This window comes from Clytia hemisphaerica, unplaced genomic scaffold, assembly GCF_902728285.1.
Source record: "Clytia hemisphaerica strain Z4C2 unplaced genomic scaffold, Clytia hemisphaerica genome assembly, whole genome shotgun sequence".
NCBI lineage: Eukaryota > Metazoa > Cnidaria > Hydrozoa > Leptothecata > Clytiidae > Clytia > Clytia hemisphaerica.
The window spans coordinates 1,233,002-1,254,532 of NW_027103587.1; the positions used below are offsets into that span (position 1 = coordinate 1,233,002).

General features: G+C 37.5%; 1 protein-coding gene across 1 annotated transcript in view; it reads left to right on the top strand.

Moving 5' to 3' along the window:
• LOC136801445 (tether containing UBX domain for GLUT4-like) overlaps positions 1-19,138 on the top strand; it is a 33,252-nt gene extending 14,114 nt beyond the window's left edge. The window contains exons 10-19 of the mRNA XM_067058085.1: positions 216-328; positions 1,335-1,398; positions 2,870-2,942; positions 3,881-3,950; positions 4,643-4,705; positions 5,758-5,810; positions 6,649-6,697; positions 10,135-10,234; positions 13,163-13,460; positions 18,693-19,138. Of these exons, the coding sequence (XP_066914186.1) occupies positions 216-328; positions 1,335-1,398; positions 2,870-2,942; positions 3,881-3,950; positions 4,643-4,705; positions 5,758-5,810; positions 6,649-6,697; positions 10,135-10,234; positions 13,163-13,304 (727 nt within the window). The 3' untranslated portion in view covers positions 13,305-13,460; positions 18,693-19,138. The remainder of the gene's footprint in view (positions 1-215; positions 329-1,334; positions 1,399-2,869; positions 2,943-3,880; positions 3,951-4,642; positions 4,706-5,757; positions 5,811-6,648; positions 6,698-10,134; positions 10,235-13,162; positions 13,461-18,692) is intronic.
• Positions 19,139-21,531: the final 2,393 nt, after the last annotated feature.

Below are 21,531 nucleotides of genomic sequence, written 5' to 3' on the forward strand. Positions count from 1 at the left end.
AATTTGCGTCAAAACATTTAAAACTAAATTTTGTCAAACTTACAAAGAAACGAACTGAAAATTGCCGGTTTTTTATGCTAATCCCTTCTAATAAACATGTTCCAATGCGAACTATTTATTGTAGTCTGTACATGGCGCTCTAATCTAATGTAACTTAGAACACCATGTAGTCTGTACAATTATTTTAAATATATTTACCCTGTACCTTGATTCAGACGAGAAGAAGTTTTATTATCAATGGCCTGTGATCGTCATGCTCTTCTCTTCGAAATGAGAAACCAGGCTACATCAACGGATGCAGAACAAAGAGATGTCAAACCAATGTATGGTACGAATTTTTAACATTGATTACCATGTTTATGTATGTGTGTTTTTTTTGCGACGGAAACGGTAAGGTTCTAATTTGACTTTATCTTGACAAGCTGAGAACAACGGTAAATCAACACTTTTACCGTCCTTAATTTTGCGGGTCAGAACTGCGGTTTTTTTCCAAATCGTTTCAGTCAAAGAGGGAATAGTGTAGTGGTGATCGTTCTTGACTTCCGTGTTGGAGGTCAGGGTTCGATTCCCACTCGGTTCTACGATTCACTTGGCAAGTGAATGTACCTTGGCCCGGGTCAACCCATACCATGCGAGGGGAATAGGGTACCATCACTCTTATACAAGAGTATGGGGATATATACCGGACATTGAATGTGGTGTGGTGATGGTACTCATATGTTCAATACCTGCGATAATGCAAGGTTCTCCCGTACTGTGCGAGTATCATCAACGATACAGCACGGCTGTGTCGCAAGCACAGAGTACAATGTCTGGCTAGTAAGCGCTGTAATTTTCCTATCTACGGGTAGGAAACTATCCCGGGATAGGGCCCCGCCCGTTCTGATGATATCGGAGGGTCCGCTTCTTTTCTCTCTCGCTTCAGTCAAAGTGCAAATACATAATTTCGCTATTGACACCAGCTAGAGTCTTAGTAGAAGGTCTTCTTTGATTGGGTGAAACGCATGAGACCCCTTCCTGCATATTTTCATGATCTTAAGTTTTTTTCATTTTTATTTTATTTTTTTTCATGTAAACACGCTCCAAAAAATCCTTAATATATTATACTTCAGGTCATAATTTCTGACCTCTTCAATCGCTAAGAACGAAGACTTTGGGGCTACTCTAAACTGACCTTTCAATATGAGAAAATTTGATAGAATTTAATTTAGCTATTGGGTGAAATTAAATCTTTACAGAAAACAAAGTCGGTTAAAGATTCTTATTGACTGAATACTTTTTTGCTGGTAATTACTTGAAATTATAAAACTTTTCTGACATTGGATTCATTTTAGATGATTTTTATGACGTCACAGTCGAAGATCTGGGCAAACGAATGCAAGTGCTGACGTCAGCAAAGTAAGTTTTTTTAAATTTGAATATCATGTCATGTTATAGAAGTAGTAGACGGTAGATTTATCGGCCGCCGGAGGCGGTTTCTTTCATAGTGGTACGCTAATCTCGTTTCGGCTTGGCTCATTACTTTGTCTACCATTTACTTTCGGTTTTTTTTAATAGGTTATCCAGGTGTTTCTTTTTTTTCCCCTGAATGTCTTTTATTCGGAATTGAATAATTGAGACATGAAAAATGACTATATTGTAATCTGTTTTCAATGAATAATCTAGAATGTACCGGAGATGACATGCACCATGCAGGCTAGGCGTTAATAATGTGCGCGCGCTCTTTCGCGAGCGTGATGCGTGACGGAAGACGGTCGTTTCAGTGTGGTTTAGATCCACACTGTAACCTAGTTAGTGAATGATTTCGAAATTTTATAGCTGGGGAAAGCAAGATCGTGTCTTCAATTCTTTTTAAAATGGCGCATAATCTGATAATCTACGAATTTTAGATAACTAAGTAACACATAAATACGACCTTTTAGTTATATAGGTGTTCTCAATCGAATGGATTAAATTATACTACAATACTACATTTTCTACTATAGAGAAAAGATTTTCCTCTCGTGTTGACAAAACTAAATGAACAACAGAATTGCCTCATCTCAAATTCGGGGGTCCCGAAAAATAGTTAAAAGTTCAGTTGGGTCGATTAAATTTCGCTGAAAATGAAAGAATGTACGCTGGCGAAATCAGACGAAAAATACAGAGAGGTCTCTTCGTTTTGCGTGTAAGCCTCCTCCGAAAACATTGAACAAAGTTTTCTGACGACTGGGCTACCGAGGAGGATAAGACAATAATATTATAAATCCCGACAATATTTTATAGATTTAAAATTATTTCGTAGAAGTCAGTAGACCTGTGAAATATAATTCCATTAATGTACGCTTTTTATAAGAATATCTTCTATAAGAATATCAGGGTGAAAATTGGCCAAATCGTAAGAATAGCCTCTAGGATGAATTTTACAGACTTTAATAAGAATACAGTTATTTTGTATTTGGTTTACAGAAAATTCTGCTTCCTTTGTTAGAGATAAATCGAAGCTTTGAGGAAGAAATGTAATTTTAACCCAAATGTTCACTCAAAGTCCAAAACTCTCAAATTGATCATTTCTCATGTTTGTAAGAATACGTTAAGAATATTTCACCCTCAAATTTTGGCACTTTCTTAAGAATACTTGACCCTCATCCAAAGTACACTATTCTTATAAAAAAAGTGTAATGTAATAAAGATTGGAAGTAAATTCTTTTTCCGAATTCATGATATGCACCATTGCAATGTCTTCCGTTCCACCCAATAGCTGATTGGTTGAAAGTGACGTATTGACTGATTTTACGTCACTTCCAACCAATGAGCTATTGGTTCCATGACGTAATGTCAGAAGACATTGCAGTGGTGCATATCATGAATAGTCGTACTTTCTTTGTAGAAAAGAATCAACATTAATGACCAAAGTAATGCGTGAGAGGAGGGACTTGGAACGAGCTGCCATGTTTGAAAAGGTATGGGTACTAGATTGATCGTCACTGAACTCCAAAGCAAGCTCTAGAGACGGAAAATTATGATCATGTACTCCCAGTACTTGAGAAAATGGAGGGTGTGGGTTATATGTCGATTAAGGTTGCATCTTTTGGATTTTTAAATTCCGTAGATGGTAGTGAAGATTCAAAATTATGATTAATTTCATCTTCCGAACAGTTGTAATTCTAGTTGTAACCCCTTAAAAGTAAATGTGCTTATAAAGATCTAAAAAGTCACCGTGCGTCAGCCCACAAACCTACCCACTTCAGAAAAGTTTTCAAACCACAGATATCATATTCTTTAGTCACTAGATAGGCTCACAGATTTCCCATGTAAATTTGTCCAGTTTTGAAGTCGACTACAATCATGGACAAAATATTTGAGGCAAAGGGGATTTCCCTGCGAAATCTTAAAAACCACAAATTATTTTTAAGCGCGTTAAACTACAGTTGGAAAGTAGACCAAAAACTTAGGACCTTGGGATCTCAGGATTTAAAATCTAAACTTTGCCCCAATAAGGCTTGGAATATAGCCTAGAAGCCACCGCAAGCCCCTCCAAAATCGAAATATTCAATGAAAAAAGGTGAAGTGCTAAATAGCACTTTAAATTCTAAAAAAAGGTTAAAATACACTAAAATCTTAATATTTTTCGACCTTGATTGTATTCCGCCATGTTGTTTTAAATTTACTTAAGGTTTTTGAACGTTCGAATTTCTAAACATGCGAATCGCGCTGTTAGCAACTAGAATCGAAAACAATATGGTGGACTAGTCAGCTCTAAACCTGGACACGCTCTCTCTCTCTATACAGTTAGCCCAATCCCAGTCAAGTAGTTAAAGATCAGCGTTCCAAACCCCTTTCTATTATTGTAGCGACACTCAAAAGTCATTTCTACGTTTCTTTTCTCTTTCCATTACAGGTTGTGGTCCGATTTCTCTTGCCAGATCGTAAACATGCCATTCAAGCGTTTTTCCGCCCCCTCGAAACGGGTAAGAAGCACTACAAAAACTTTTCATCAGAGCTTTTTTTTGAATGTGGTACCCTAATGGTAGGACTAGTCAATTCAAGCGTTTTTCCGCCCCCTCGAAACGGGTAAGACGCACTGCAAAATCTTTTCATCAGCGTTTTTTTTTTGAATGTGGTACCCTAATGGTAGCACTACTCAGTTGAATCGTTTTTTTTTTGTCCCCTGGAAACGGGTAAGAACCACTGAGCTTTATATATGTTTATCTTGTAGGAAGTTTCTTAATCCCGGCAAAGGAAAATTTTGATCGGAGTTTTTTTTAATGTGGTACCCTAATGGTAACACTTATCAATTAAAGCGCTTTTTCATCCTCTCGAATAAATGGTTTCGGGGTAAGGGGTTGACATTTAGTTTACAGACTGCAATCCAAATATTATCGGCCTTTTTACGCCGGCCCTTATTAACATGACGTTATTTTTTCGTCGCTGGCGTAATAAGGGCCGGCGTAAGGTGTCAGAATTAGGTTAGGGCCGGGCTAAAAATGAAAAGCATTGAGCTGAGGCGTTATAAGGGCCGGCGTAAAAGGGGCCGGCGTAAAAAGGGCCGATAAGGTACTCGTGGGACCGTTTAGTAAAAATGATTTTATTTCATTGGAGAGTGGTTTTTGACGTCAGATATGTAAAACATTCTATTCATTTTTATTCTTTTCATTTTCAGTCAAGTCGTTGAGAGAGTTCCTTCGCCCGTATATTCATAAAAGTATCAAGAAATTTGATTTATGTAAGTGGAGGGTCGCCTTCTACTCTATCTACTTAACTGAATGACACATGCTTATAAAGGGATGGTTCGACCCAAATTGGGCCAAACTGGGGAGGCTAATTTTCTTTATTGTTGATATATAGGCAGTTTTGACAGTCCTTAGAATCTTTTATTGACATCTACCTAATCTGCATATTTTGTCTGTCTGACTAGGTTTCCAAAGTATTGAACTTATTTCTTCAAATTAAAAATGTTTAATACAAATTTCAATGTTTTTAGTTTTGAATGACTGATGGACTGCTGCTAAAAATAGCGTGGATTCGAAAAATTTTTTAAATAGGGGGGATACACATATAGAGGGGATGAAATAAAAATGGGGTTTAGACCCCTCTGCATACTATACAGTTTCTTTAGAGTCTTTTACTGATATCTAATCTGCATATTTTGCCTGTCTGACACTGGGTTTCCAAAATATTGAATTTCTGTAAACAAGGGTTAACTCACAGACCGTATCAAAACAAACTGTGTTCTAGGTGCGGCAGCCTATATGATTTTAGAATTTTGTATGTGGAGTTAAGTTTTTTTTCTGAAATTTTGAGTCTGGATACCGAGGTTACTTATTTCTTCAAATTCGTGAAACATTCGATAGACCTTTTTATAAATTCAGTTACGAGCAACGCTTACCTCGTTTTCATAATATTGTTTTGGTAATTCATTCCCAGAGGAGTTTATGAGGAGCTTACACCATTTATAAAAGTAACACTGGAGACTCAAGAGATTTAATCACCTTGGTAATGGTTTCAAAACGAAGCTTTCGTTACCAAGGCCTATTCTATAGACGATCCTATCGTCTACACAAGATCACTAAAAAAGGGAATAGTTTAGGAGAGGCGTGATAAATTCGGGTGGAGTGAGTAAGCAGTGGCGGAGATGTTTATAGTGTTCCAAAACTCTACCGCCACTTTTTTCCCGTAAACCACCTTGACGCCCTAACTCTTTCTCGCGTTTACTGACCTTTAAACGGACGATAGCTTCGTCTACCTATTCTATTACTTTTCTATTTTGCTTTTTAGTTACGACTCCTCCGAAAAATGTTTTGAAAGACCAGAAAGCAACGTTATATCAGGTTTGTTTTGCCCCCGCTGCTCTTAGAAAATTGTAAATGTAATTATAAATTTATTGAATTATTTGTTTCTACGGCAACTCGTGATATGTAATCCTTAGGCACAAGATTAATTTTTTGCCACCTGCTGGAATCATGTATTTTACAGACCAAAATTGCCAAAATTGCCCTTTTTTGTCCAGAATGGGTACATCCAAAGGGTATTAAACCCAACGGAGGCACTAACCGTAGTTCTCAGAAAAATTTGCCTTAGGTACCACCACCCCCTGTAATATTGGTAAATGACTCTGGGAAAATGCATCGTAGTACCTAGTTGTCAATTTCACCTCGCCAAAATGTAGGAGAGCTCAAAAGTTTTTGTGACGATTCAATTTTCTAAAATTTATTTAGTTTATATTTCCGTTAATTTCGGTCAATACGTGCTTTTAGCTAATTTACATTCTGGTCTGTAAATTACGATCAGGCAGGTGGCCGAACCAAAGTTTAGTAAATCATCTCTAATTATCCATATCTTCCACTGGTCAAAATTTCAAGGTCACAGCATCAGTCGATCTTGAGATTTCAAAGGGGGAGTCAAGGTTCTATCCCTTCCCAAAATAAAGAAAGAAAGATTTTTCACAATTATTTGAATTATCATTTCAGCTCCCAGTTCGATTACTCAAAACATAGCCCAGCACTTTTTCAAAACAAAAAAATAGCCCTCAAGCAAGAGAATAACTCCCCTTAAGGGTTTAAATTTAGTGGTAAATTCTATGGGATTGGATGTTCAGATATGAGATTAACTCGTTCCGGACTCTTAAGCCACCGAATGAATACATAATACTTTCGTTTATCACTACAGGCCAAATTATGTCCAGCCTCAAGAGTGTACGTCAGTTTGGAAAAAACAGGTAATTCAATCAAGAGTTTTATTTTAATACTAGCCGCTACCTGGCGTCGCACGCCGGTTAAGCTGTAGCTGAACGCACTAAATATCTTTTGGATGTTGAAGATGACTTAAAAGCACGATCAACTAAAAAAAGAAATATTTTCAAAATATGACTCTAGTCCCCCCCCCCGTTTGTCTTATTATTTAGCCATATTTGGATTGTGTACTGTCCCCGTGACGTAATTTTTTGTTTAAGTCAAAACTTATTAGAAAGAGCATCATTTATTAGAATTAAACTGTACCAGTGTCGTGCGTCCGAAACGACTCCGCTAATAGATATTTTTCTCGCTTCGCTCGGCGTTAAATATGCCGTCCAGTTGAAATGACAATTCTTCAGGAAAAAAGCGGGAAAGTCACTAAGAATAATGTAACTCTTTTTTTTTTATCAGATTAAAAAGAATGATATAAGACAATTCTAAATTGGTTTTTTTTAACCCTTGTCATAACTTCATAACCCTTGGCATAACGATTTAAACATGTAAAATAACGTACACACTTTTTAACAGTAATATATAAATTATAATACTGAAATAGCTAAATACTAATCATAGCACTATAGAGGAGTGAGTCACTCCAATCATCATAAATTTTTCAAACAGCTATTTCTGTCTAGTGCTCGATTGCACAGACCATCAATTGACAATCCACTTGATTCAACAATTCGATCTAATAAAGTCTTACAAGGCCTTCCACGTTATGTATAATTGTCACAGTTGAAGGCAAGCATTTTTACTGATCATCCAAGGGGCATTCTATTCGCATGTTTTATATAATTCTGTTGTTGTTTTCGAATAAAACAAGAAACATCAACACTTCCACAGAGGTTGTGCAGTTGTTCATTACTAATGCGATAACGGTAGTCATTCTCACTTTCATTGACGAAACGAAAGCCTCCTCGAACGATACGTCTGAGGAAACCATGGTAGGTTACCTTATCGGGGAAAACTTCGTCGGGGAAAATTTTCGTCGGGGAAAAATATTCGTCACTTGCTGATAGTTGGTAAACGCATTAAGGCCGGGGAAAATTTTCGTCGGGGAAAAATATTCGTCACTTGGCCTAAATTTCGTCACTTTTCTCCGACGAAGTTTTCCCCGATAATACATCAAGGCGTTCCATTTGGGCTTTTTTGTTGACATTCCAATCTTGGCAAGCGTAGGCCAGTGTATACGAACAAAACTTTCCAGAAATTTGACTCTTGTTCTTAAATTGATTCTCATGTTCTGAAGAAGATTGTTCATGTCAGTAAATTTACTAACTGCCAATTGAATCCGGTTATTTATTTCAGGATCTCCTGTGTTAGGTTGATCACAGCGAATGTGGGCACCAAGGTAAACGAAATTCTCAACATTTTTGAGACTGTTGTTTCTTAAGCTGAGAATTGACTGTGGGTATTGGTTCTGCAAGTGATTGAAAACCATGGATTCAGTTTTTTTGATTAGATTAGATCATCTGCATATCCATTCCATGGGATCGTTTTTGTACCATGCATTGTGACGTTATTTCTTCTCATTTCTGGACATTTATCCCGGCTGATAGCTCTAGGGTTTATTCGGTAAGAATATTCATAGAAACCAACATTTTCATTTTCGCATTTATCAACGAAGATGCGCATTACGTTATCAATGTATACTGTAGATTAAAGAGAAGGGGGCTTTCGGGACCACCCTGCCTCACACAAGAAGTGGTAGCAAAGGTACTGTTGGCTTCAGGGTATGTTAGCGAAGTATTTTCATAGCGTTTTTCGAGTACTTGAATGACTGTAGGACATTCGCTGTCGGGGAATCGTAATTTGATAGACTGGAATAGCCAGGATCTGGGGATGTGATCATATGCAGCTGTAAGGTCTACCAATAGTAGGTAGAGTGGCTGTTATTTTCTGTCAGTGATCTGTTAAATTCTTTTCAGTAAGAATATTCCATCGGTGGCTCCTCGGTTTTGTCTGAAACCGTTTTGTTGGTCGGTAAGTTGGGTATTGTACCAGAGCTGAAGGCGCTCAAGGATAATGTTAACGAGTAGTTTGCAAAGTGTTGAACCGATGCTTAAACCACGGTATTTGGATGGGTCGCTTTTGGATCCTTTCATCTTCCACAATGTTTTAAGGCGTGAATTACCACCACGATCCTGGGATACCCAATTGATTCCAAACATTAAGGGATATTTTGTGCAATATGTGGTGCAAAGCTGGTTCGTTGTAAAATTTGAGAAGCTCTGCATCAATGTCATTATTATCTTTGTTGTTTTTTAAAAATTTGATGTGTTTTTCGATTTTTTCCATTGAAGGTGAGTTGTCATCGATGGGACACATCCTCGATTTTTCCCTTAACTCGTGGATGAAGGTGGGTAGGTCAGTTCTTACTTCGGCGGGTTCATGTAACTCTGAAGAAAGATCTCGGTTGAAAGTGAGATTTAAAATGTTCTAAAAGTTTTTGAGGTTGGGAATGGGCTTTAGTGTTGTGTTCTGATTCCTAGCACGGTGAAAAAGTTTTGACCGCTAATTGATTAATTTGTTCGGCCTCTGGTTCAAGGTATTTGTTTTTAAGATAGTCGGATTTTCTTTCTGGTAGCTTTTATAGTTTTTTAATCGGAATTTTGTAACATAAGATCATCTTTCAGTTTATAGAGTTCCTGAAGCTTTTCATCATTATTATGGCACGGTTGGTAGATTTTTGCATTTCTGATATGTTCTTTGATGCAGCCTCATTAATAGATTTTAAAAGTTTATCATTTAATGATGTATTATGGGTGCTGGGTATGTGCGGACGGTAAGTCTCTAAGAGTTGCAAAAATCAGAAAAATTTAAATTACTCTCTTTTAGCGTCGGAAAATTCACGATCTTTAGGACATTATTTTGAAAAAGTCTCTCTATCGGTAGGAATTTTTAAAAAATCAAAGAAAATTAAGGGACACCTTTTCAGCAAAAACCAGTCTCTTTAAGGGTCGGGTTTTGGAGGTCCCATCTGCACATTCTGCCCATGTAGATGGGCTTTAAATTTCAAAACAAAGGCTGAATTAAGTCTAAACCAGGCTCTATCCGATCTATCAAAGGATCAATCAAAACAAACTTCTCGAGAACAGAAACATTGCTTGCGAAAACGAAAGTGGTGACACGCAGCCTACAGAACACGGCTAGATACTCTAGATATTCTGGAGTTGCATGAAACTTCTTCAACATAATTAGACATCCTATTATTTGTTTGGTGAATTTAAAACTGGCAGAAATAAGTCAAATTTTTGGAATTTATTCAAATTTTTTTTATCTAACTTCTTTTACCAAATATTTTTAGTGTAATTTGTCAAATTTTTTAATCTTCGAAGCCCCTTTGCTTGCATAATTTTAACGGGCCACAGATTATTCTTGTCAAAATATTTCGTTTCCATATCTCGTTTTTTTAATCTAGATCACGTCTTGGGCGAGTCCTATCTGGACTGCATCAAGAGTGTCGAGGAAGCACAGAATCTGCTGACGTTGCATTTAAACAAAAATAAATCCATTGAGAAGTAAGTGTTGACATTTAATATGAAACTGTTTTGTTATGATAAGTAAAAATATCATTCGTGAAGGCCAAATGACCGCTGACGTAAATGACCTGAAATTTGTTAGATTAAATTGAAGTTAGAATGGGACTTTTTTCTGATACGTTGCCCAATTTCTAAACACAATCACGCAACTTTACTGTCATTCCCAGTCCTTTGAAACGATGCGAAATCCTTTCCAAATCCGAGAGCTTATTTTCTTCACATCGTTTGTTATCACACATCCCCTTAGAATATCAGCGCGCGGGGTGTACTAAAAACAATGAAAATCTGATCTAAGGTTAGGAAAATACTAATTAGACTAAAGGATAAGTGGTTTCTAGTCATCCGCTTCCGCAGGGAATGAACCAGGGCGGTCCCTTATTAGAAGAGTTAGGAAGAGTCAATCTAATTCCTTCAAGTGCTTACTTATGCATCTTGTCATTTTTGTTTATAGAAATCCTTCATATTATTTCTATTCTAGAAAGAAATAAGCTAAATACACGTTTTAATGTGTAATGTGATTCTTTGCTTTATGCTCTAAGTATTTGCAAAATTTCTCCCCCTCTGTCTACCACAGTTTGTGAAAAGCTTAGAACAATTAGTTAGACAATTTCTTCTTTTTCTTTGTGCAGATCCCCTGTTAAGAGGGTCCATTTTCTATTCCTCGGTACTTCAAAGGGGTAGTCGTATGTAGTTCGATGCTTGAATTCCATTTTGTAAGCCCGAGTTAGATGTCCCATGTTGCTGTAATGTGCTGAGTAATCGAATGCTAATTTTTGCCAGGTCAAATTTTGTCATAGGAGGAGCCTTTGAAACCAAGAAAGTGTTAATAGATGGTTAGGTTCCAAATAAACGCCCCCCCCCCGCATTCGAAAATTTTCCATTTCTTATTTTAGCCTATATTTACCTTATTTTTGGGTTTTCAGAAGTACAATTTCCAACACCCCGGCAATTAGGTCCCACCCTGTTTATTAAAGTTTTGAAAATTCTCCAACACCTCCCCCCCCCCCGTTTATTTTGAACCTAAGAATAATATGCATTCTATTGCACCATGGCATTCACGTGGTTCGGCTTCTTGTAGTCTCGTCGCTCTCTCTAAGTGCCATTCAAGTATCAAAAATGATGGCTCATTAGGTCGTCTCCGGTGACAGAACCCATTCAACCGCTATCGAGTTCATATCTATATATTAGTTTGTTTTTTTTAAGAAACTAGTTTTACCAAGCAGCCTCAATGTTTCTTAAGAAATCGGTCTTTTGAGCCTTAAATGTTTCTTACATGTTTCTAGACTGTTTGACATAATCAGCCTACTTTTTATGCAAAGAAAAAAAAACATTTGTTTTGATTGGAAGGTTCTTAAAAAACCGAATTAAAAATTTTCTCTTTCTCAGCCTCAGCATGTTTCTTAGATGTTTCTTAGTTTTTAGGCATTCTGAGCCGAATGTTTCTTAAAAGTGTGTGTCTTTAAAAAAACGTGTATCTTTATATCGGCTGCTTAAGAAGTTTGCGTGCCCTGATAATAACATTGAGTTTAAAGCCCGAAGGACTAGAGTAGAATCTGTAACCTTTCTCAGGCAATAAAAAGTGAAGCCACTTATTTTCCATCCAGAGCGCACCTAGAACGCGCCGCAATCATGACGACGAATGGTATCTAGCGGTTCCTTTGTTTTTGAGGACTGCATTTTTTTTAATCTAGCGATAGATTTTACTTTCAATCCGGCGTTTGTGTAAAAACCACGCGCAGACTTTCTGGATAGGAAATTAATTAGCTTCATTTCCCATGCAGGAGTCTCGAGTTCAGCTTCCAAGAGAAAAAGGCCCTCGTTTGCCCCAAGATATAGATCTAATTTTTAATTTAAATTCACGTAAGGGAAATTTACTTTATTTAGAGTATAATTTTGAACCCTACTCCCTCCCCAGGTAATAACGCCTACATATTTCCAACCACCCCTATTTATAAGGATATCGTAAGAACATCTTACAATCTACAGTATGGCCTATTTCAGAAGGCCCATTATCCTAAGAAATTGGGTGTTTTAGAGTCGACAAAGCCTCAAAATGTTCTTAACTTGTTCTGAATATTTTGGCCATCAAAGCCTTATATTCTTATTTAGTTTGTTCTTATAAGCCCCTGTTTATGAAAGAGCTTTTATAGACTTAAAGATGAAGGATGAAAGATGATTCTTTTGTTATTGTACTTGATGGCGAACTGTCTATTGGCGTGAATAATTTGTTCATACTTGGCAAACAACATTATTTTAACGTTCATCTAACATTCTATGGACGTTATAGATGTTGTTTTTATGTTTATCCTCGAAATTGTCGTTTTTTTTTCTTTGCAACTACACTAACTGTCAATAATTCTACTCCCATAAATGTCTACGTTTCTTTTCTTGAAAAAAAAACTCAGAATATAATTTATGAGTAATGAAGATATAATCGAACTAACTTTACCCCGAATCTGCAGAAGAAAAGGTTTTGATTGACATCATGCAAATGGCCTTGCTCAGAAAACATTTTAATAAACGCCGCTAATAAACACCCCAATCCTACAAGCCTACTCTCGGGTACCTAATAGCCGGGGGGTTTGGAATAAGCGGGGGTGGGGGGGGGCTGTGGAAAAAATCTTAAAACTTAATAAGCGGGGGGGGTTGGAATAAAAATGTCCCGGGCTGAAAATTAATGAAAAGGAGGCTAATACAGCTGAATTAAGACAAAAGAGGGAACTTTCAAAAACATTTTCCCAAAAATTAATAAGCGGGGGGGGGGAGGAGTTTGGAATAAGAATGTCCTGGGTAGCAAATTTTCGGAAAATTAATTAGCTGGGGGACGGCTATTAGGTGCCCGAGAGTAGAGAGTTAAGGCGCGTTTAATCAAATAAACCCGGTAATTTTACAAAATTCTTATTTCAGTACTACCCTACAAAATGGAAAACACATTCCGGATAAAATACCGAACAGCACCGAAGCACGCAATACGATCACCGCAGCAGTGAACAAAAAGTACAACGCTAAACCAAAAGACGCTCCGAAGTGGTTTAAAACTGGAAAATAATAATAGTACAGTAGATCTCATCATGATTCGAACGTTTACAACGCGAGAGTTTCTATAAGTCGAACATTTTCATTTTCTCATTCACCGGTCGAATTATGGAGGCTTCCCTATAGTACGAAAAGCCATAAAACCGGGTTTTTTTAAGAAACTATTATAGTCTGGCTGAAATAGGATTTGACCTTGAAAAAATTTCCGCACTAGGTTTCTTGGTACCGTTAGAAGCGCAATTTTATGTAGATTAACATACTCAGAGCCTCACGATGAGGCCCTTGGGCAAAAAATTTTGTGAAAACAAACCTGGGGGGTACTTTTTTGCCCAAAATGTCCGGAATTCGAGTTTTCGTAACAAAGTTGACCTATACGTCATGAACTTTTAAGACCTAAAAAACTGCTTTGATTAAATCTTAATTAGAATTTATGAATTGCATTGAAATAAGGACTTGCTAAAAATATAAAAAATCGGGTTTTTCGGGAAAAACGGGCCATAAAAATCGGGAAATCGGGGAAAACTGCTTAGAAAACCTCAATGAATATTGAAAATATGACAAACTAACGCTTATTAATAACATGACAGGTTGACAAATCTAATTCTAAACTTCTGAAAGCCAAAATAATGGTAAGGATCTAGCTCTTCTGGAAAATCACATTTTTAAAATCGGAAAATCGGGAAAATGTTAGAAACTTAACTTCTCTTTCAGAATTTCACAAAAGTATTTCAAAAAGTGTTAGATATAAAATGGTCACAACTTTTGAAATTCTGTTAAGTAAAGTAACGTTAAAAAGTTATGAAATAGGTTTTCGGGGAATACGGGCTCACATAATCGGGAAATTGAGAAATGTAAGATATCGTTAAATTATGCTTTAAAATTTCATGAGATTTCTCAATGTTTTGAGTTTGTGAACTTTGTTCTTTGAAGGCCAGGGATTAAAAAAGCTTCGCGAATCTAGTCGGTAAGTTCGGGCGATGGTCCGATGATAACGTCGATCACGACTTTTGCACAATTGACGGAAAGAGAACACTTCATGAGGTGGGACTCGTTTTTTCATCTACACCATAAAACAATGCTACACGATTAAAGTTCAACGTTCTCCCCGAAGGAATCATATATGATAGTATATTTCACGTCCTTCACTTTCATCTGATGCTCCAACCAAGCTTGCCCGGGTATATGAGCAAAGTCTGCGCTGGCACCTACCATGGTCAATCTTCAGTATCGCTGCTCCCGATCATCGACTTAAACCCGAATGATATGACATGTGCCTACTCAACGCTCATGTTTGTAAAATCTCAATCGGAATTCTCAGGCATCAACACCCCTGTGATTACGTTTGATCAACCCTTGTGGATTAAAGCGTATGATCGTTAATGAAAGCAAGTGGCTTGGAGGAATCGATGGAGCAGATTTATGCAAAGAACACTGTTCCACACATCACTAGTGAGCACTGAGGGCACATTTTCTAGTTGAATCTGCTCCTGTTTGCAAATTGGTGTCACCACTTGTTGGTTCTGATGATGAGGCTGTAGAAATCGAAGATCTGACAACCGATCTGAACGTGATTGCCAATTCTGTTGATCCCACCATTGATTTGGACATGAGCAGATATCCAAACTTCTGGAACTTCTAGAAGATTACAAAGATGATCTGAAAACATGCTCACGTACCGCGAAATTATGGTTTCAATATCTTGATTACAAGGAAGTTGTCAAGGATTTCATTAGATCAGGAAAGAAAGGAGATTGGAAGCTTTACCTTTTCTCGGATGATCGACCTGTTTGCAGCAACCACTCACATCCACTACGCTAAGAACGCCAGGCTACATCTCCAAAATATACTCGAGCTCAAGATAACTCACCCTTGGGTTTACAAGCAGTTTTCAAATGGTTACCACACTGTGAGACGAACCACACTGTGAGACGAAGCGATAGATTTTGGGCTGGTTTATGGTCGGATTTGATCATCAAGCAGGTTATGATGCAATTAATCAAAAGCAATGGAGGCCTCACTTGTAGTAGGGGAATCGCCGCATCAACACGTCAACTTTGGATTGGAAGCATTCATTGATCTGCCGACATCCACAACGCTATGTCAAAACGAGCGAGCAACATGTCAATCTTTCGCTGAGCAGAATGAAGCGTGGCGATACAGATTTCGCTACCGTGAAGGATTGGTTTGGCAACCACAAACCGTTCGACAAGACAGAGCCTGAATTGAAGAGTCTCTCGAGTTAACTGATCGCTGAGCCAGAGATTAACTGTGATGTCGCCGAAGACGTTGAAGCAAGACGACGTTGTGTTCGAGGAGGTCAGGATTCACAGAAGGAGAAAGCAAAAACCTTCGAAGACATGCTTTCAGCAATCAAGATTGGAGACAATAGTGTTTAGTCGACTCATTGCTCTTGGCAACTTCACTGAGGATGTTGGTGAAAATTTCTGTCCTGACCTAACCCCCGAACCTATATCATTATTCAAGCTTGGAATGATGCGAAAACCTCAAAAGTCAAACCTTCGTAACCACTTCATCACAAAGCAAACGCATGCAAGCAAACGCTTGCCAGCTAGAATCCCGGGGGGGGGTACTACCCTTGTCGACAGACGGGGGTGCTCCGCTGAGGTTCGAAAAATGGACCCTACGTGGGACTCGAAATTTGCAAAAAAAGTGACCCTGAATGGGACTGAAATTCCAAAATTTTCTCAAATTTTCTACTTTTTCCCCAAATTTTCCAGAAATAGGCACCCTACGAGGGACTGATTTTTCTATTTTGGTGTTTTTGCGACCCTACCTGGGACTCGTGGAGGTTAAAAAAGGTACCCTGACCAGCGGAGCATCCCCGTAACCCATCTTGCCCTAGTACCCCCCCCCCCCCGGGCTAGAATCTCACCGATGGTGGTGCATTGCTGCACAAAGTCTCGTGGTCGAAAACAACATATTCAGCGGTGATCGACGAGTATGTCAACTTCCTCAAGAATAACTTCAAGTGTTTTTTCTACTGTCGTCATTGTTTTCGATGGAAATGAGGATGAAATGTCAACAAAAGGACAAGAACACGATCGACGATCGGAAAACATCAGCTTCTGTTTCCATCTCACTAGATGGTAAAGTGACTACCAACAGAGAATTGTTCTTATCTAACCATCTAACAAAGTTCAGTTGATCGAAATGCTTTCGTCTGCTTTCAAAAAGCAAGAATTCCTGACAGACCAAATTGACAGTGATGCACATGTGTTGATTGTGGAACAAAGACTATCCTATGCCAAAGCAGGAAGAAACGCTGTAATAACAGCAGACGACACCGATATTTTCATCCTGATGTTGTATCATTGGAAGGTGGGGATGGGAGAAATGTTCTTCATCAATGACCAGAAGAATAAAGAGAAAGTAAAGCCCAAGCTGTTTTACTGGAAAATCAGTCAAATTTCAGCTATTTACGATCATTTGTGATATGTTGTTATTTACTCATGCATATATGGTCTGGATGTGATACAACTTCTACCATACATCAAAAAGGTATCAAGTTCTTTTCAATAAAATTACATTCTGATTATATTAGAATGATTTTTTTGCATTTAGCAGCTGATGATGGTGATTCTATACCATAGCTTTTGCCAGGAAATGTACCTTCGCAACAGGTTTTTGTTTCTTCAACTACAGGACGCCTGTTTGAAATACGGCATGAAAATCAATACTACAAAATGCAAAGCCATCACAGCCAGCCCTCAGCAACTTATAATTGACAATAAAAATGTTGAGACTGTTCAAGACTTCATTTTCCTTGGATCAAATGTTCCTAGTACCTCCAAGGACGTCAAAAGACGAATTGCACTTGCAAATATTGCCTTTGGAAAACTAAAGCAGAAGATCTGGTTAAGGAGAGATGTCTCAAATACTCTTAAAATTCGACTGTACAATGCTCTCATTCTCCCAATCGCAATATACGGCGCGGAAACCTGGTCTCTAACAAAGCTTGATGAAAACAAACTCTCAGTATTCGAAAACAATTGTATTCGCTCCATACTGGGGATTAGACTCCAAGACCGGATATCACTCAAACGGCTACGTAAGAGAGCAAAGCTCAAAATGCCGATTGTCTATATGATCAAAAAGAGACGCTTGTCTTGGTTTGGGCATGTAGCAAGACTGCCCGAGGAGAGTCTAGCTAAAATATGTTTGAAAGATGAGTTCCAAGGCACACGAAGGAGAGGTAGACCTGCAAAAAGATGGCAAGATAAAATCAGGGAAGACACAGGTCTTCCATTAGCAACGGCCGAACGATACGCACGTGATAGAACCAGATGGCGAGAGAAAGTTCACAAGTGGGCGAAGCCTCAACCAGAGGTGTGCTGATAAGTCAAGTAAGTCAGTTTTGTTTCTTTAGGGAAAACAAAAATTTGACAACTTTGAAGTCGGAACCCGTCCGTGAATTAACTCAAACTTATGTTCGTACCGTCGCAATGGGCTTTATTGTGTTGCTGCATGTGGTGGGTGTCATGGTGAAGGGTGTAAAAACTCAGAAGCTCCACCACCCAATTCAGATACTGCTATGAAACTGAGGAGCCCTTGATGAGTGAGAGGAATAACTTTAACATTCTGGAAACACTTGTTTAGATTTCCTAATAGATTTTATGAGAGATCTCATGAATTTTTAAAGCATAATTTAACATATTCTTACATTTCTCAATTTCCCGATTCTGTGTGCCCGATTTCCCGATTATGTGAGCCCGTATTCCCTGAAAACCTATTTCATAACTTTTTAACGTTACTTTACTTAACAGAATTTCAAAAGTTGTGACCATTTTATATCTAACACTTTTTGAAATACTTTTGTGAAATTCTAAAAGAGAAGTTAAGTTTCTAACATTTTCCCGATTTTCCGATTTTAAAAATCCGATTTTCCAGAAGAGCTAGATCCTTACCATTATTTTGGCTTTCAGAAGTTTAGAATTAGATTTGTCAACCTGTCATGTTATTAATAAGCGTTAGTTTGTCATATTTTCAATATTCATTGAGGTTTTCTAAGCAGTTTTCCCCGATTTTCCGATTTTTATGGCCCGTTTTTTCCGAAAAACCCGATTTTTTATATTTTTAGGAAGTCCTTATTTCAATGCAATTCATAAATTCTAATTAAGATTTAATCAAAGCAGTTTTTTAGGTCTTAAAAGTTCATGACGTATAGGTCAACTTTGTTACGAAAATTCGAATTCCGGGCATTTTGGGCAAAAAAGTACCCCCCAGGTTTGTTTTCATAAAATTTTTTGCCCAAGGGCCTCATCGTGAGGCTCTGAGTATGTTAATCTACATAAAATAGCGCTTCTAACGGTACCAAGAAACCTAGTGCGGAAATTTTTTCAAGGTTGACCCCTTTTATTTTATAAATCAGCCAGACTATTAGAGGAATGGATAAAGAGTTATAACCGCTATACCGTACTCACGTCTTACTATCCAAAAGTCCACCCCACAATCTGATTGGTTGAAACTCAAAATTATGATGTAATTAATCCAAATTAACCAATTAGGGCTCAGATAGTGATTCGATTGATCAACTATTTTTTGGATAGTAAATCGTAAGTAAAATAATGGCTGAAATAGGTATAGATTCGATATAGGTCCAAAGTTGAATATGATTTAATCTTGCAAGGGTCAAATTTCGCGTTTGAATTAAATTCACAGATATAACATTGTCATGGGCAGGAAATGTTTTTTACGATATTTGATCTTTTTTACTGCTTGAGTTTTGAAATGACATCAACACTTCTTTGACACCAACAAACACTTAAGTGTCCTTTTCACAACCTTGGCATTTTTCTCATCAAAAAGATTTCTATCCAATTAAGTAAATTTATACTGGTTTTCATCTTTTTCCACTGACGTCGGACTGTTAAATATCCCCAATGCTCAATCCTTTTCTTGAAGAACTCAATTTACGATTTTCGAGAAAGTTTTTGTTTCTATCTAAAATAATTTTATTTTTTCTCCTGTTTCTTTGGATCATGTTCTGTAATTTTCATAACGATTTCGAGACCAAAAACAAATTGAAATCTCATTTATTCTCTTCCATATATAGAAACCGGGCATTGATCAATTATATAGAGATTACGCAAATGTTATGTGGTTTTACAAGAGTGATTTTGGCTGACATTAAGGTTTTGTCTTGTGGGGGAGATAAATTTTTTAAATCAATTGAGTATCTATAAGACTGTAAGAGCTCCAAAATTACGAAAATCAAAAATCACTGGACTGATATTTGAAAATTTTGGCTGAATTGAAATTTTGAGTAAATAGTCTCTCTAAGGGTGGCAAAATTTTCGAAAATTTTCTCTCTCTGAGGGTCGATTTTTAAACTTTGACTCGGACATACCCGTCATCTCGCAAACCCCCCGAGCACAAGATGGATAAATGAATGTTGACAGTTCTCTACGTTTAACAACTTTCAATGCATCAGTGTTTGTTTTCCTAATTCTGGTGGTCGAAAACTTTTTAGAACGTCGAATGACAATGTCAAAAATTCTTCTTTACGAAGCCTATCTTTTCAGATATCATCGAGAGAAAGGCTATCGAGACCAGGTGCTCTTTACACTATTACACAACTCTATACAACTTAATTATTCAATTACCCCCCCCCCTAAACTCCGTCCAATCTTTTTTAAACACCTTTTTCTATTGTCTATAGGTGCGAAAAAATAAAAGACTGGGACAGTTTTAGGGTGGTAAAACGGACAAAAAAAAGCCCGCGCGGCAATTGGTGGCTACGGTCGAAAAGGTGTATTTGATTACATTTTCTTGATTGCTTATGCATCTGATAAAGATCGACCCTATACAATGAAAAGATATAAAAAAATCAAAAAGAAATACACGTTTTTTTTTATTAGAACACCTAAAACTTGGCTGAGCCTGGATGTGCTTATTTCCTTAGCATTTTTCAGCCTGAAATGTTCTTAAATGCGTTTAGTTCTTAATTTTTCAGATTACTCTAAATCGGAAAAATATGCAAAATGAAGAGCACTTAAATTTGGTAAAATTTGGACAATATTTGACTCTCAATTTTAGAAAATCCATCCCTAAGTTCGGTTAGAACTGCTTGAAAAGAGGAAAAATTTGTAGTTTCTAGTCATTTTTTTTTTCAAACCGAGGCTGGGCATGTTCTTACAGTGTTCTTAATTTTTCGACGAATTTCAGCCTGAATGTTCTTATAAACTGGGTTCTAATAAAAAAAAAAACGTGTAACATCCATTTTCCCAGGTGGTGGTACTCATCCGGATCCGGTTCAACGCTTGCGAAGAGCTATATGTACGATTAGAAATTACAAACTTTTTCTCTTTGTTTGGAACGCGTTATTTTATCAAAACAATGAGAAACGACAAATTGTCGTATTTGTCGTATTTTTAACAGGGAATGAAAGTACTAGAATCGGATCAAATGCGATAAAATGAGCCGCATCGAGGCGTTTGTATAAGCAGCGTAGTGACAACTCGTTGAACGGAGGTTAGACATCATGCAATGAGCCCCCCCCCCACCCCAACGTGGTCCCAAATCACGTCATCACACCAAAAAAATTATCTTATCACGCCGTCAGGCCAATACGAATCCTCTCATCGCGCGTTACGTGAAAACAAATCACACTCTTATCACGCCATCACGCATTTTCGAAACATAAATCACGCCCACGCAAGAAATACCCCCAATCACACCACCACGCAAACCGCTGGTGATGAAGAAACATACCGTGCAAAGCACAGGTCGAAATCATATATCGACGATGTGCCGACCAATCCAGATTCTATTCAGCGCACAATCAACGCAGACAAAAGTAACCATGACGACCATCCAAGATCTTGGATGGGGTTCAAAGTTGATATTTTTATTCCCGTTGTTGAAAACACAACTAAAAAATGTCATTAATGCTTTTTAAAAAGAGTCAGTGATAGAGAATCATAACATAAAGTCTGTCTATTATTTCGATTCAATTAAAGTGACATTTCCATAATTAAAAGTTTAGTAATTACTGTTATACATTTGGGGATTATGTAAAAGATTTCTTTTGAAAGAAACTCATTTCAATTACACTTGGAGGTTTCTGGGGAAATCGTAAATAGTAAACTGCATACTGATACAGTCTGCTGGACATTAATATGGTAATATTTGCTCTTCATCTTCTGCCCCCCCCCCCAATATTTTGCAAAGTAATTTTTTTTACTTTAAAAGATCTTACATATACCGTTTAGAGGGGTGAA